Source organism: Bos indicus, chromosome 5 (genome assembly GCF_029378745.1).
Source record: "Bos indicus isolate NIAB-ARS_2022 breed Sahiwal x Tharparkar chromosome 5, NIAB-ARS_B.indTharparkar_mat_pri_1.0, whole genome shotgun sequence".
NCBI classification, from domain to species: domain Eukaryota; kingdom Metazoa; phylum Chordata; class Mammalia; order Artiodactyla; family Bovidae; genus Bos; species Bos indicus.
In genome coordinates this window covers 22799340-22817168 of record NC_091764.1, presented here as the reverse complement: position 1 = coordinate 22817168, position 17829 = coordinate 22799340, and the positions used below count along the sequence as shown (strand labels likewise).

Sequence of the window (17829 nt, the reverse complement as noted above, 5' to 3'; positions counted from 1 at the left end):
CTAAAAACAAAGAAACATAGCTTTTAAAAAATTTCTTTTACAAATCTTATAAAAGAAGGAAACTTTATTTATCATGAAAGATAAAAAGTCAGACTTTGCTATGAGGTAGTGATGTATAAGAAAATGATCTCACCAAACCTTCACTTACTTAACATATTAATGGGGTACCTCTAATGTGCCAGATATTTTGGTAGGTAAAGGAAATAAAAGGTAAAGAAGATATGATCTCTGTGCCAGGGAGTTTTTATTATAGATATTTGCAAAAAGAGTGTAATGTATGATTCAACTCAAGGGGAACCGCAGAAAAACTTGAGGGGGGAGCAACTAAACCAGACACTCTCTAGTGTGGTAGGAAAATGAGTACATATAGGCAGATACCAGTTAAACTGCAGAAGCAATGTGACCAGAGAGGCATGAAGGATTCATGGAACTCTGCTTAGTATGTTACCAGTTGTCTTCCTTGCAGAGCATACAGGTTAATTTTTCTTTATGGGTTAGCCAGAATCAAAAGTGACTGTTTTACCTATTGTCACTTAAGTAAGAACTTTCCTTTTAACTGAAAGAATACTTGATACAATAGGGTATCATAAATATCAAGTTAAGCTAAGTTCTTTGCTACAGTAGATTTGAGAAAGGATTAGAGATAACTGAAAACTAAGAGTAAGGAATTTAATGCTTTTAATCTTAAATCAGCTGTGTGTGTGTGTGAGTGAGAGAGACAGGGAGAGAGTTGGCGAGATGTTTGGAATGATTAAGGGAAATAAATACAGCTGGCTATTTTAGTGTTTTATTGTTGCTGTTTTACTGTTTCTAAGTTATCTAGCAACCTCAATTCCCATGAAATTTAGAAAAAATAAATAGAGGAGTTTCTTAATATCCAGAATTAGTATCACAAAGTCCATGAACTAAAGATCATGCACTTTATTCATAGGACATCTTTCAGATACTCATTCTGAGTTTATTTTATGTACTTTATTTTAAGTGAGTGATGTGGTTTTAATAAACTTTTCCCCCTTAATCTAGCCTTCCCATCCAGTTTTAAAAATAATTGTTGAAAGATGAGAGGGTGTAAGAAAGACTATAAAATATGGGTACAGGAATTAGAGACGTGCCAAAATTAATACAGTGGAAGGCACCCATTCAGTGATTAGTATTTATGCTCTGGAACATTCAGCAAAGGTGTAATATCATCAGATTAAGAAGGTGAGGAAGTACACATATGTATTTTAGAATTATTTTTATCAGAAATGTCCTAAAATTGAAGATTTATTTAAACATGCCATGTCTAATCACATGGAAAACTCACTTAGATGGAATATTTCTACAGCTAAATATGTATTACTGAATTTCTAAAATTTCTCTTTAGGGATGAATCAGTTCTTTCTAGAGTATTAACCTGGTAATATTTAGAAGCGTTAAGAAGGTATGACATACTTTCATGTGATCATTAGCTTTTTGGCATCTTTAAGTATCTAGAGACAAAACCTGGAAGTAAAGACAGTAGTCAGAAAGCCAAAACTGTGAAGATTAAATAATATAATTGGGGCGTGGATTCCCTGAAGAACAGTAGAATTTGCCTTTTAGTTACTAGCGAAAGCTGAGACCCAAAGAGAAATGCCAGGCTAAATATTACAGGGGTTTATGTGCTGTGGCATTAACAGCATGTTAACTAAGTGTGGTACTTTAGTTACTGGGCAGAAGTTATAAGAATGCCCAAGAAAGCTTAATATAGAACCATTACTAAACATGGTGGTAGATAACAGATGGCTTTCAAACAGGAGTGTAACACCAGCTAGATTAACACACTAGCTGAGGCCATTCATTCGTTCAGAAGACAGTGCCGAGCATCACATATCTCTGGATGCTAACGGCGTTATTCTGATGTTTAAAGGCACATCCTCAGTACCCAGGCTTTGCTTGTTTTAGGTGTTCCACAGGAGATAATGCTTTCAATCCCCTGGAACAGTGCCCCTGCCCTTCACTCTGGTTCTGTGAGCAGAACATACCTTTGTTTTCCAAATACAGCATAATTATGTTTTATACCTCTTCTATACCTTTGTTCATGCTTCTCTATTTGCTTAGAGTGCCTTTATTTTCTGACAAGTAAATTCCTATTTAGATCTATTTCTAGTGACTCATATAGACATATGTCAACATATACACATACATACATATGTGTGTGTGTCTGTGGATTTTGGGGGCAGTATTAACTGCTCAATAGGCAGATTTGGATACTTCTCTTGTATTCCTATAGTTCTTTATATATACTTCTGTCATACCGTTGTCTGATAATGTCATCCTTGTTGAGCCTTAAATCTGCCATATAATGTGAATAAGTGATGTGAGGGTATGTTATTTGTACAGCACCCACAAAGGAGCAGAAGTAATATGTTTATGTTTCATTTCTGTGTATCTGGAATATTTATTACTTAGCTCAGTGTATCCCTTGGAAGGTCTTATGATCTGCAAGCTGTTAAGCTTTTCTGTTTGGTTTTTTTCCTGCCAAGTTATGCCCTGCCAGGTTCATTTGTATTTCATTAAATAGATACACGGAGTAGAAAGTATATGGTTATGTTCAAAGTACTATACTAGTCACTAGGGAAGCATGGATTAGCGTTGCTGTATTGTGTTATTTGCTGTTGTTGTTTAGTCTCTTGAGTCGTGTCCCACTGTTTTGCAACCCCATGGCTTGTAGCCCGCCAGGCTCCTCTGTCCATGGGATTTCCCAGGCAAGAATTCTGGAATGAGTTGCCATTTCCTTCTCCAGAGGGATCTTCCTGACACAGGGGTCAAAGCCACATCTCCTGCATTAGCATTCAGGTTCTTTATCACTGAGCCAGTCACGTGGGAAGCCTGATGGTAATGCTGGAGGAAAAAGGCAATATATGCAGGTGTAAGAGTGTGAGACATCATGTGTGTTCAGGGAAACACAGGTACTTTAGTATAGCTGAAGCATGTTGTAGAGAGTCAAAGTGTCCTGAGATTATACTGGATGGGTCATTGGGGGACTACAAATGCAGGACCTTATATGCCATACCATATAATAAGTTTTTAAGATTTTATAGGACTGTTTATTAACTTTAAGCTTTTATAGTGTTAATCTTAGGAAGGGATTTACTGATTAGAATACTTCTCAACCATTGCACATACTCTGTGGTAATTACAGGTAATTTATATTACCTTTTTTTCTCAATGATCAGAATGCTTCATGTTCTTAGTTTTTTGGTTATCATTCCTGTGCAGTAGATTGTAGCAGATATTGTTTTACTCTGGGGGATATTTTGAGAGATGGAAGATCTGATGGCATGTCTTCTCAGCTAGACTTCTAGATTAGAACTAACTTCTCAGATTAGAATTCTGTACTATAGCCATTAATTTATTCAACCTAAAAGATGGTTATAAGGGTCTTAAAAAATATTTTGTAAGCTGCAGCCAGGATAGGCAGTGATGTGTCTTTGCACAATACCAGAATTTAGGCTTTGCACTGTAAATTACAATTTACTTAATGGCATTATTGGTATGAATGTTACATTTGACTATATTTCATAACATAGGAATGGTTATTTTGCAATACAAAATACTATTTTGAAACTTTTTTCTACCTCTTTGTGTAGGGTTTCATATGTCCACAGTGTATGAAATCTCTTGGATCTGCTGATGAACTTTTCAAACACTATGAGGCAGTCCATGATGCTGGTAATGACTCAAGTCACGGAGGAGAAGCTTTGGCTCTGAAGCGGTACAGTATAATAGCTTTGAAGTGTAATGTAACAAATGAATGCACGTGATATCACTCTTTAATCATGAATACTTAGTTCTTGAAGAGTCCTGTTTTTATATTTTTTGATTTAAATCTGCCTTCATTTAGCATAGTTTTGATCTTTTATTGTTATAATCTATTCAGTCCTTGATCAATAACCAGCTATACCAACGTCTGTAGCATGTTTCAGAGGTTATATTTTTAATAAAGATTGTGATTTTTTAAAAAGTTAGAGTATATTTAGCATATTCTGCTTATTAAAGAATGATATGCTTTCTTTAAAAATTTGTCTTTTGTATTCACCAACATAACAGCAAACAAAACACATTCTGCCTCTTAGCAATTTTACCTGACCATTTTAACAATTAAACTAAAATATAATCACTTAGAATAGGATTCAACAGTTAACTTTGCTTTTCTTCTATTGGTGAGAACTTATGTCTTAAATTCCCACTAAGGAAGAAAGCTTGATTGTTTTCTGTTGCTATTCTGTTGCTGATTTGTTGCTAAGTTGTGTCCTGACTTTGCTAGTACATGGACTGCAGCACTCTAGGCTTTCCTGCTGCTGCTAAGTCGCATCAGTCATGTCTGACTTTGTGCGACCCCATAGACGACAGCTCACCAGGCTCCCCCATCCCTATCCTTCACTATCTCCCGGATTCTCATATCTGTTGAGTTGGTGATGCTATCTAACTATCTCATCCTCTGCCTTCAGTCCTCCTGCCCCCAATCTTTCCTAGCATCAAGGTCTTTTCCAGTGACTTGGCTCTTTGCATCAGGTGGCCAAAGTGTTGGAGCTTCAGCATCAGTCCTGCTAATGAATATTCAGGTTTGATTTCTTTAGAATTGACTGGTTGGATCTCCTTGGAGTTCAAGGGACTCTCAAGAATCATCTCCAGCACTACGATTAGAAAGCATCAAATATTCAGCTCTCAGCCCTCTTTATGGTCGAACTCTCATATCTGTACGTGATTACTGGAAAAACCATAGCTTTATCTACATGGACCTTTGTTGGCAAAGTGATGTCTCTGCTTTTTAAATATGCAGTCTAGGTTTGTCATAGTTTTGCTTCCAAGGAGCAAGTGTCTTTGAATTTTGTGGCTGCAGTTACTGTCCACAGTGATTTGGAGCCCACGAAAATAAAGTGTCAGTGTTTCCACTTTTTCCCCATCTATTTGTCATAAAGTGATGGGACCAGATACCATAATCTTTGTTTTTTGAATGTTCAGTTTTAAGCCATCCTTTTCACTCTCCTCTTTTGCCCTCATTAAGGAAGGGGCTCTTTAGTTTCTCTTCGCTTTCTGCCTTTAGGGTGGTATCATCTGCATATCTGAGGTTGTTGATGTTTCTCCTGGCAGTCTTGATTCCAGCTTGTGATTCATCCTGCCTGGCATTTCACATGATGTACTCTGCATATAAGTCAAGTAAGCAGGGTGACAGTGTACAACCTTGACATACTCTTTCCCAGTTTTGAACCAGTCCCTTTTCCCATGTCTGGTTCTAACTGTTGCTTCATGACCTGCATACAGGTTTCTCAGCAGGCAGGTAAAGTGGTCTGGTATTCCTATCTCCTTAAGAATATTCCAGTTTATTGTGACTTGCACAAAGGCTTTAGCATCGTCAATGAGGCAGATGTTTTTCTGGAATTCTCTTGCTTTCTCGTGATCCAATGAATGTTGGCAATATAAACTCTGGTTCCTCTGCCTTATCTGAATCTAGCTTGTACATCTGGAAGTTCTTGGTTCACGTGCTTTTGAAGCCTAGCTTGGAGAATTTTGAGCATTACTTTGCTAGCATGTGAAATGAGTGCAATTGTCTGATAGTTTGAACAATCTTTGGCATTGCCCTTCATTTCTATTGGGATGATAACTGACCTTTTCCAGTCCTGTGGCCACTGTTGAGTTTTCCAGATTTGCTGGCATATTGAGTACAGTGCTTTAACAGGATCATCCTTTAGGATTTGAAATAGCTCAGCTGGAATTCCATCACCTCCACTAGTTTTGTTTATAGTAATGCTTCCTAAGGCCCACTTTACTTCATACTCCAGGGTATCTGGCTCTAGGTGAGTGATCACACCATCATGGTTATCTGGGTCATTAAGATCTTTTTTGTATAGGATAGTACAGAAAGATAGTCTCTGCATATATACAATATGCTTATATCTGTGTACATATAAAGAAATGTATAAATGTATATAATTACATAAAAGAGCAGTTCTACATTGTCCTATACCTTTTGTTTCTATCTGTATCTATGGATTGTTTCTTATCATTGAAGATAGTTATCTTACTCTTTTTAATGACCGCATGGAATTTTACCATTCTCCTGTTGACAAGCATTCAGGCTATTTCCAGTATTTTGTACGTATAAATGTTGTGGTGGTATATGTCTTTGTGGACATATTGTTTGCATGTGTTTAAATATATCTGGAAGATATATTTCTAGAAATGGGATTTCTGGATAAAGTTTCCCTTTAAAATTTTGATAGATGCTTCCTAATTTTCTTTTGTTAATATCCTAGACTGTTCAATCTGTTAAATGTTTCAGAAGATTTTTTTTTGCTAGACAAGTTACTTTCAAAAATTTATTAAGTGGCACTTTTTGAAAGATTAATTGGAGTAACGGCATCCAATTAGAAGTTGAATTAAAATTATCTTCCTTGCAATTTCGTTCAATTTAATATGAGCCATTCCTACATATTGTTATTAATCTGTCTCTTCATTGTTTTGTTTTATACATGGAGTTGGAATATTAATAAAGAGTAGGGAAAACTTAAAACGTATACACACATTTTCATACACATGTTAAGACCAAGGTGTCTCCAGTTAGCCTGTGGTTTCTCCACATCGAATGAGTTCATAGGACCACATGGGGGGAGAGAGGGAAGGATGGGGACACATAGACACGCAACAGAGAAATGAAAACTAATGGAAGTGTCATAAAAGGCAAATTTTAATAGACAAGAAAAAAGCAGGAATATATTATCTAGTTTTACTTTTGTATTCAGAGATTAAAGAAGACACCTTAAAGTTTATCTCCATCATGAAGTGCTTCTAGGTAGAAGTGATCACTGTCTTTATGCTTCTGTTTTCGTTTCTATTGTAGAACTAATGGCCTGTTACTCTTTATGTGTTTTCTTCCCCCATTAAACTCAATGACTTGAGAGTCTGGCGTAGACAAGTTCTGTTGAATAATGAGTTCTTTATGTATGAATGGTTTTGAAAGGTAGAGGTTCCTTTTCTACTGTTAACCATGTTTCACAGATGAAGCTGACTTTGTTTCTTTACTCTATCTTCACTCCCATCCTAGAGAATAATTTTCCTACCAGTATGTCCCATTATGTTTTACTTTCTGATATGCTTGTGCTGGTGTGGACTTGGTCTTCTGCATCGTTAGAACTGATCTGTTCTTTTCCTTTTGTACTAGAATCAGTGCACATGAGTATTCCCAATCAGCTCATTTCAGTCTTCTACCATGGCAGTCATTGGAGTGGCATGGAGCAAGGAGAGTCCCTTTTTCTGCTGTTTATAATCCAAGAGGATAAGATATGTTCTTCATATCTAGAAGAATAATTGCAAATGTGTTTTCTCATGGAATGTCTTCTGCATAAGGGCTTCGAGTTGTCTGCTTAACCATTGTTTGTCACACTATTAGATGAGGGGAACAGAAGGTGAGATTTTGACAGGAAAGAGCATTTCAGACTCAGGAAACAGCAAGGAGCCAGCATTGCTACAGCTAAGTGAATAAGGGTGAGCGTGGTAAGGTAGGGATTAGACTGTGCAGATTTTTATAGTCCTTGTTAATGACTTTAGATTTTATACTAACTGCAGTAGGAAGCTGTTGATGCTTATTGCTGGTAAATTAATGGGAGGCTTTTTGCTTTTGTCTCAGTACTTGACAGCCAGTTTTATTGTTTCCATGATAAAAGTGTTCTTCCATTGATAGATAGTATACTTAGGAATAAAATTATTTTCCCAAGGACTGTATATATGCCACTATATATAAAATCTATAGAATTTTTTTAAGAATTGGGAAAACTAGAATATTAATGTATATTCACTAGCCATGATTGTTAAAGCAAATTAACCATTAATTCCTTTTTTCCAATTTATGTTTAGAGATGATATAACACTACTCAGACAAGAGGTCCAAGACCTACAGGCTTCACTTAAGGTAAAATAAAAATGATTATACTTGTTTATTTTCAGTGTATCAGATAAATAAAACCTTTAAAAATTTTCTGATTAAAACCTTTTCTTTCCTTAGGAAGAAAAATGGTACTCAGAAGAATTAAAGAAAGAATTAGAAAAATTTCAAGGGCTGCAGCAACAAGTAATTGCTTTTAAATACTTAAAGTGTGTTATTAGTTGTTCATTTTCATTGCTTTAAATTAAGTATAATGCTTTTTTGTAAACAAGTGGCATGATATGAATAGCTTCCTAATTGTTTCTCTGTGCTTGTTAGCCTACATATGTATCCTTTGAAATTCTAATGAGTACAAACCAATATAACCAATATATGGAAAGCTCAGATATAACTCTTTAAAAGTGCTCCATTAAGAATCATTTACCTGTGGGACTTCCCTGAAGTGATTGAAAACTCTGCAGTTCCACTGCAGAGGGTGCAAGTTAAATTTGTGGTCAGGGAACTAAGACCCTACATGCTACAGTGAGGCCAAAAGGATCATTTACCTATGGATTTTTTTTTTATACCAGGCCACATTATTCTTATTTTCTGACAATATACATAAGTGGTTAAAAAATATAGGTTCAAACAATCATGAAGCACTTCAAGGCACTTGTATTTGTGACAAATTGGAAATCACTAAAATGTCTATTAGTAGGGAAAGAACTATTATTAACTGCTTATAGTTAATATTGGTGGTGATTATTTGAAAGCATGGGAAAACTGTTGTATTCATGTTAGATTTTAAAAAACAAATATTGTGTCTTTGTACACAGATGCATACCTACCATACAACTTTAACTTTATAAAAATTATACAGAAAAGAACAAGAAAATCACTGTAGTATGCAAAGTGGTTATTTTGAGTGATTTCATTTGCTATCTCAGATTCATTATATATAATGTTCTTTAATGTATTTTCTAAAAAAAGCTTTAACAAATTATGATTTTTATACTAAAGTTATTTTGACTTTTATATGAACATACATAAAAAATCATAGAATGATGACTTTTACCAAATATGTATATAGTTTTCATTTCTGTGAATAAAAATGGCATCCTTTAACACTTTTATAAAGTAATTAGTGATCCCTCTGCACACTTAGCACATTAAGATAGCACATGGCATCTTAGCACATGACTCCCAGTTGTCTTTGCCTTTTTATCTTTTTCCCAAAAGTTGTCATTTGGACTAGAACAGAAAAATAAATGGATAACAAGATACCAGCCTTATTACTACTCAGCTTCTATAATTGAGGATGCATTAAAGAGGGTTTTAGTAATCTAAAATACTTACAGTTCACTTACTCATGTTTTAGGTAGATGCCATTAGCAATCAAACATGTGCTGTATTATATTATTTTCTGTACTTGAAAACACAGGAAGTTGTTTACTACATTTGAGATGACTATTTTAACTTTATAATAGGGACTTCCCAAATGGCACCAGTGGTAAAGAACCTACCTGCCAGTGCAGGAGACAGATGTGGGTTGATAAATCCCAGTAGGAGGGCATGGCAACCCATTCCATTATATTAACTTATGTTATTACTGAATTTATGGAATTTAAGATGCCATCTTGGCAAAGTTCATGAAAATTTAATATGTTAACACATTCTTAGAGGCAGTGAGCTACAGTTAAATCATTATGCCAGACAGCCTAGTGGTATCTTAGAGATCTAGAAGGATGTGAGCAGGCCAAGATTTGGTTTTCATCGAAATCTTGCCACTTACCTGACAGAATCTATTTCAGAGATTGTTTTTCACATTGACAATTGTAACAATATAGTCTTTTCCTTTTAATACATTTGTTTATGTTTTTTGTTTTCATTGAGGAGTCCAAACCTGATGGATTAGTGGCTGATTCATCAGCAGGTAACTTAAAGCTTTTATTTTTTCATTTTTCTTCTTTCTTATCCCTTTTTTACTTCTTTGTTTTCCTCTGATGCCTGCTACATGGATTTTGTTTTATGGTTTTACTTCATGGCACTGAAACAGTGAAGTTATCAGTCATATTCTAGGTTGAGAGTGTTTATTACCTGTGAACTTTATAATTTAATCAGTTATTGAAATCTTAATCTTATTATATAGTTCATTATATTCTGAAGTTACACACTTTTGAAATATTACATTAATATGGTGGTTAATGGAAGTTTAGATCTATATTAAACGTTGATGTACTTTGTTTCCTCTTGAAATTAAAAAATGAGATTAGCATCTTTGTAATAGACTTTAACTGGAGGAATGCTCAATGAATAATAACAATTATATTTTGAGATTAGCTGTTGTATTTAATGTCTCTTTGAAGTTTCTTTATGAGAATGAAGTAGTAAGAATTGACTGCATATTTTAATTGATTATTTTATTTAAGATCTTGATTATTCTTAAAACATTTCTAATTTCAAAACATTTCATCAGAGGCACAAAATATATTCTTTTTTGGTCAGTTGACAGATACAGAAAAATATGAAATTAGAATAATCTTTAAACAAATATTTATAAATATTTTAGGTATGATTGCTAAATTTTTCTTTCATTTGTTTTATGTGTTCATAAACTTTGATTTGGGCCTTAAATGTGTTGGCTGTGATTAATTCTTTTATTTCTTTTTGAGATCTGATTAATTCTTAAAATGTAAAGATATTCTGCTTGTAATTGGCTAGTAGATCATGTTGATTGTTTTTAACTCCTACAATGGCTATAAGTAATAACAGTTTAGGAAATGTAATTCACATTGTATTTGAATAACTACTTTTCTGTAGAACTACAGTCTTTGGAACAACAATTAGAAGAAGCCCAAACAGAAAATTTTAATATTAAACAAATGAAAGATTTGTTTGAACAGAAAGCAGCCCAACTTGCTACTGAAATTGCAGGTAAATTAAATCAGAATTATTTTTATTCAATAAATCAGTCTCATTACCTTTTTGCCATTGTATATTCTATAGATAAACTGTATTTTATTAGTGTGATAAAGCATTTGTTATAGACTGTCGTGGTGATTGCTGGTGTTAATGATAACAGAGTTGCTGTGTAAGTTATTTTATTTGTTCTCCTACCTCCTCCCTTTGAAGAACTGATTTTCCCTGTAAAATTCTTGAATTTTAGAGAAGATGGTTTCTTTTGTGGTATGGTTAAAGATTGACAAGTAACATTTTGAAGAGGTTAAATAATATGGTATAGATTTAATTGGTCATGCTAGCAATTGCATGTAATTTTTTCAGCTACATACATGCTTTTAGGTGAAATTTAGGTAAAAATATTATGTGATTGAGTATACATTAAAATGCTAATTTAGTAATCGAGTAGATTTCATGGAGACAAAGACATTTGATCATTTAAGTTTATCATTGAATATCATCAGAAGTATAATTTTATTGTGTACATCAAAGGAATGTGAATTTGAATTAGAGTGGTATTTAGATAGGCACTGGATATACAAGAATGTATACCTTATCTTCTCTAGAGTTAATGTCATGTCATCTATGTAACTTCTTAATTAGATATAAAGTCAAAATATGATGAAGAAAGGAGTCTTAGAGAAGCTGCTGAACAGCAAGTGACACATCTAACAGAAGAATTAAACAAAGAAGCAGCTGTGATTCAAGATCTAAAGACTGAACTGGTAACTTAGAAATCATTTATTAGAATGTACCTTATTTGAAATTGATAAATGAAATTCATATGCTGATGAAACATTTTTAAAAGTATAGTTTGAATAGAATGGAGGAAATAAAAATTCCCTGTAGTTTTACCACCTACATATATGTGTGTGTGTGTGTGTGTATGTGTACACTATGTATGATTTTTAAAATAAGAATGGAATTTTATGATACATTATTTATGGCATGAACATTTTTATTGTTTTTGTTTTAATGTCACCTGTCGTTTTTGGTAGTTTCCATATCTGCATCTCTGATCTTACCTTGAACTTTAGTTTTATAAATCCCGACACTTCTAAAAGGAGAAGAGGGCAGCAGAGGGTGAGATGGTTAGATGGCATTACCGACTCACTGGATATGAATCTGAGCAAACTCTGGGAAATAGTGAAGGACAGGGAAACCTGGCGGGCTGTTGCCCTTGGGGTCATAAAGAGTTGAACACAACTTAGTGACTGAACAACAACAACAAGGGCACTCCTAATTGCATTTCCAGCTTTCATTTCAAATTCAACAAGTATAACATCAGGTTGTCATATTTCTGTCATTGATACCATATGTTTTTAACCCTCTCCCCAGGCTTAACTATCTTGGATCTGTCCTTGCTTCCTTTCTGCCCTTTATTTACCACTCAGTAAACATATGAATATGTGAATCAGTTAGATTCAATCTGCAACAAACCCTGCTGCTGCTGCTGCTAAGTCGCTTCAGTCGTGTCCGACTCTGTGCGACCCCATAGACGGCAGCCCACCAGGCTCCCCTGTCCCTGGGACCCTCCAGGCAAGAACACTGGAGTGGGTTGCCATTTCCTTCTCCAATGCATGAAGGTGAAAAGTGAAAGTGAAGTCGCTCAGTCGTGTCCCACCCCCAGCAATCCCATGGACTGCAGCCCACCAGGCTCCTCCATCCATGGGATTCTCCAGGCAAGAGTACCGGAGTGGGGTGCCATTGCCTTCTCTATGCTTATATCTGCTCCTTCATTTTATTACCAGTTTCATAGGATAAAAAAATGAAGGGATTTAGCATTAACAAGAGATTGTTATTATAAGTGGGTGTAGTTTGTGAAGGAAAGGAAAGCAGTTAAAGCACTAAGGATAATTGTGTATTTGCTATTTTGTACCTTGAGTGGTAATACTGTTAAATATGAGAGAAAGCTCTTATTTAGCTCTATGAAAAAAGGATAAAGATTGTTGGGGGAGAACATCTGTGTTCAATGTTTGGAATCTAGTAATTGATGTTAAAAGATTTTTTTTATTTCTTAGTAGTAAAACTATTTAAAAAATATGTTATTTAAAAATGTGTGTTCACTAAATAGTTCACTGTTTTGTTTTTTCTTTTTTTAATTAAAATATGTTGCTTCACAGCTTCAGAGACCTGGAATAGAAGATGTTGCTGTATTAAAGAAAGAACTGGTCCAAGTTCAAACACTAATGGATAACATGACCTTGGAACGTGAGAGAGAATCTGAAAAACTCAAAGATGAGTGCAAAAAGTTACAAACAGAATATACTAACTCAGAGGTAATGAAGTTTAGTGCACTTAAATAAGACTGATGTTAACTTATTTAATGTGCATTGTTGAGTAAAGCCAGCATTTTTCTAAGTGACTCAAACACTACTTGCCTTTCTTTCATCTGGTCTCAATAATATCTGTATATAGTCAATATAGGCTGATAGTATTTTATCTTTGCTTTATGAAGTTGGACACTTAGAGAAGAATGTTTGCATAAAGGAATATTACTCTGTTTAATAAATAATGTATACTGTAGAGAAATTATATTTAAATTTGCTCCAGATTAATAAGTAGTAATTTATTTCAATTTGGTAGGGGTAAAGGAAGTACGATTTCGTTTTCTTCATTTGTATTACTTATGTTGCTTAGAAAAAATATTTAAGACTTATTATCTATTAGACTTGGTTTTCATTTATCAATTATTCAGTTATGTGGTTGAAGGAAGTCTTAAAAATCTTCTAGTCTAACCCTCCATCCAGGAATTCCTTTTATAGGTCTCTGATAAATGATCTGCAACTCTTGCTATGTGTTGTGGGGGTTGTATATTTCTTCCTAAGTCAGCCATTCCATTGAGTTGGCATTTGTTTCCCTGTAATTTACATGTACTGGTTCCAGACCCAGAATAAATTGTTCTTTTCCACATGAAATATTTGATGACTGTTCATATTTACCCTGAATTTTCTTTTCTTTTAGGATAAACATTCTCAGCTCTTCTATTTATTACATGACTTTTATCTGTCAGTCCCTTATATAATTGTCAGCATATGACAAGTTCTAGGATATGTAGTAAATATATTTGCTTAAAAATGCTAGCATTTGTCTTTACTATATCATAGGTATTTTTATTATAACTACTACTGTGTATAGTTCTTAAGCTCCCTTATATGATACAGACCTGTGTTTTTCATGTTTTTGGTCTAAAAAGTCAAGTTATAGTGACATTTCAACTTGCATCTCAGATTTTTTCAGCTGATTATCTAAAAACCACTATTCATAATTATTAATGAATTATGGAGTACAAATATTATGGATAATCCGTATCTTCCTTTTATTACTTTCTCCTATGTCTTATCATTGGAGGATTGGTGAAAGTTTATGGTACAACACACATAGGCATGTGAGTCTTTGTAATGGTTAACATTTCAGACTTTTAAGTTGATGAACTTCAGGTGCAGATTTCCCAAACATGATCTTTGTAGCCCAGTAATAAAAGTCCCACAAATTTTCAAAGTATTTTAGGGAGTTCATGAACTTATCAAAACCAATAAAAATCTCCTAAAGTGTAATCTAGGAGAGGCTGAATCAAAGAAGTTTCATGGGAAAAAATCCCATTCAAATGCTAGGTTAGAAATTTCTTTTAACCCTGTAAGTTAAGTATTAAGTTTATTTTATATTTAAGGAATCTGGGCTTCAATGAGATTAAATAACTTGTTCAAGTTCATGCACCTAATGTAAAGAAGTTAGGATTAGAACTCAAATCTGTCTTGAAGCTCAGGTCTTTCTGTATCATGTCGTTTCCCATTTTTGGTGGTCTGGTGATTGTGTTAGAAGTAAATTTGTGTTATTAATCATAACCTAATACTTACTGTTACTACTTTTTGCATTTTGACATATTGTATATTTGTATTGAGTATAACTTAAAATACTTTTGAGTTGTGTCCCATACCATTTCCATATGAAAAAGTGACTGTCTAAATATTCCATCTCATTTGTTTTTTACTGTATTTTTAGCTTCTACTTAGTCCTTAGTATATGGTGTGTATTTTATTAAAATTCAGTTTTATTTATTCTCAATTATGTGTGTTAGTGAATTACATAAGCTAAAGAACTAAAAGAAAAAAATATTTCATGTATTACTGCTTTTCTGAACCTAAACATTGACGTCAGAAATAAAACAGTAAAAAGAATTAAAGAAACTAAAAATGCAATGATTTGTTTTGTATTTCTAGTCAAGGTTCAAGATACATAATCTGATATATATTGTTAAGTATGTTCCATTCCTTTCATTAAAAATATAACCTATGAATTTTCCTTGTCATTTTAAAAATCTGTTTTTAAAAGCATATGGAAAAATAACTCATTCTAAAGCATTTAAAAGTATTTTTAAATAATTAACTTTTCTTTACATCAGAAATTAAGGTTAATAAAAGTATTATTCCTATAAATCTGCATTATTGAAAAATGTCAGAGCTGTAAAACTAACTTGGTGTTGTCTTTAATGGAAATGATTTTTGACGAATTTTATTTATATTCCAAATATCTTCATTTGAATCCTAATTTTTAAAACTAAAAAGGTTATAAAGAGATGGAATAAATACTACATTCATTCAGGGTTATTAAAGAGAGCATTTAAATATCTTTTAAAGATTTGCTAGTGTAAGATTAGATTTAGAAGTGTGTTTGTACTTTTTATTGTATGTTCAGTGTATACTTTTGTTAGTTTTGTTTTCCATGTTTCATCCATCATTTTATTTTATTTTTTCTGCTTTCTAATGGAGATGCTTAAATTTGAGGTAATGTCTTTTTGGAAGGCTTTTAATATTAGTACTGTTTTTAATATAGTACCTTCTAGCACCATATGGCAATTTTGTATTTTAAGACAATCTCAAACTTCAAATATATGCTCCTTTTTGTTTTATTAATCAAGCCAAATTTTAACCATCTTTAAAATGATTATTTACTAAAAGTATTTGGCCATTAGGACAGTAATTATAATCCTAAAGCACTAGCAGGAAGTTTGAAATATCTTTCCTTAATTATTTTGTAATTTGAAATTCTGAAATGCACATTATTTTATAGGGTCTTATATATCTGTTTCCATGTGCAGAGGTACTTTGCAAGTATCTGTTAACTTCTAGGAGAATCATTCCTCTCTTTAGTGAGTATTTTTTGAATGCCTGAGTGAAAGCAGCTATGGGGAATAGAACATATGGGGAATAGAACAGTGAATAAGATACAGTGCCTGCTGTCGTAAAGCTTATATTCCTTTTGGAAGCCAAACAATGTGAAATAAACCAGCTCGCAGTAGGATGTCAGCTAATCCTAAGTGCTGCGAGGAAAAACAAAGCAGGATATGGGCAGTAGTGGGGCTGGCAATAATGTGGATCAGTTTTAGATAGGATGATCAGGGAAAGGTATCCTCAAAGAGGATACATGGGAGAATGAAGTAAGCAAGAAGAGTGAAGACCTGGGAACAGCATTCCCAGGAGGAAGGAGAGCAAGTGCTGAAGCCTTCTGGGCACAGATGAGCTTGTCTTGTTAACTAGTGAGGACTATCTGTGGCTTGCAGAACCTTCCTTTTGAATTTCACCTAAAGTGGTATCCCAATAGTGAGTGTATTTCCTTAGAAATTTTGTCTTTCTTCAATCTTAATTTTTTAAAAATAGAGCTATAATACATGATCATTGTAAAAAGTTAAAATGACTCAGTGTATAGTAGAGAGGGAAAGCTTCCTGTAATTCATTCCTCTTTCTCCTCTTCCCTGTAACTAAAATTTATCTTTAGGTGTATACTTTTCCTGCATCCTTTTTTCCCTTGAGTAAATTAAAAAGTTTTAAGTGCTTGCTTTTATATTTTTAAAAATTCAAGTAAAAAAAATACATATTTAGTGTACAACAGATACATTATAAGATATAACAAATAATTTTGGATACATTTGCTTCACATTTTCTTTCTTTTGCATGTTGGAATTCAGCAGAATAGATACTGGATATATGTTATACATGGTTAATCTTATAATCTTTAATGTGGATTCATGGTTTTTTAATGAAATATACTCAAAATTTGCATTTTAGTACATACTTATTATGTTTGAAAAACTCTAGTAATTCCTTTGATAAGATAGAGATTTAAATATAATTTTTCTTGTGATAAATGATTAAAGCATAGTAATTTAAAGTAGCTGGATTGTTCCTGTTATATTAATTAACATCCATAATGTTGTTCAGTTCAGTCGCTCAGTCGTGTCCAACTCTTTGCAACCCCAATTGCAGCACGCCAGGCCTCCCTGTCCATTACCAACTCCCGGGGTTCACCCAAACCCATGTTCATTGAGTCGGTGATGCCATCCAGCCATGTCATCCTCTGTTGTCCCCTTCTCCTCCTGCCCTCAATCTTTCCCAGCATCAGAGTCTTTTCCAATGAGTCAGCTCTTCTCATCAGGTGGCCAAAGTATTGGCATTTTAGCTTCAGTCAGTCCTTCCAATGAACACCCAGGACTGATCTCCTTTAGGATGGACTGGTTGGATCTCCTTGCAGTCCAAGGGACTCTCAAGAATCTTCTCCAACACCACAGTTCAAAAGCATCAGTTCTTCGGTGCTCAGCTTTCTTTATAATCTAACTCACATCCATACATGACCACTGGAAAAACTATAGCCTTGACTAGATGGACCTTTGTTGGCAAAGTAATGTCTCTGCTTTTTAATATTCTGTCTAAGTTGGTCACAACTTTTCTTCCAAGGAGTTAATACAGAATAATTCTAAGATTCAAAGTTATTAGCCATAGCAAGTTGAAGTAAACTCCTAATACATTTCAAGGTTACACAATCAGTTTAAGATAGAGCATTAAGATACACTTTAAGTTGAACACAGTTGAAAATACATGAATATTTAAACATTTCCTTTTTTGAAATATGTTTTATATACATGTTTTCCTTAAAAGGTCAGGCCATGAACTTATCTCAGACATGTTGCCATTACCAAAAATATTTTTGAA

The 17829-nt window shown here is 33.8% G+C and overlaps 1 protein-coding gene across 5 annotated transcripts in view; it reads left to right on the top strand.

The window, feature by feature from the left end:
* The window catches only part of EEA1 (early endosome antigen 1), a 206501-nt gene that overhangs the window by 122261 nt on the left and 66411 nt on the right, over nt 1-17829 (top strand). For all 5 annotated transcript variants that reach the window (XM_070788562.1, XM_070788563.1, XM_070788560.1 and 2 more), the window contains 7 exons: nt 3615-3739; nt 7879-7933; nt 8027-8092; nt 9779-9818; nt 10706-10819; nt 11447-11568; nt 12967-13122. In XM_070788562.1, coding sequence (XP_070644663.1) covers nt 3615-3739; nt 7879-7933; nt 8027-8092; nt 9779-9818; nt 10706-10819; nt 11447-11568; nt 12967-13122 — 678 coding nt within the window. The remainder of the gene's footprint in view (nt 1-3614; nt 3740-7878; nt 7934-8026; nt 8093-9778; nt 9819-10705; nt 10820-11446; nt 11569-12966; nt 13123-17829) is intronic.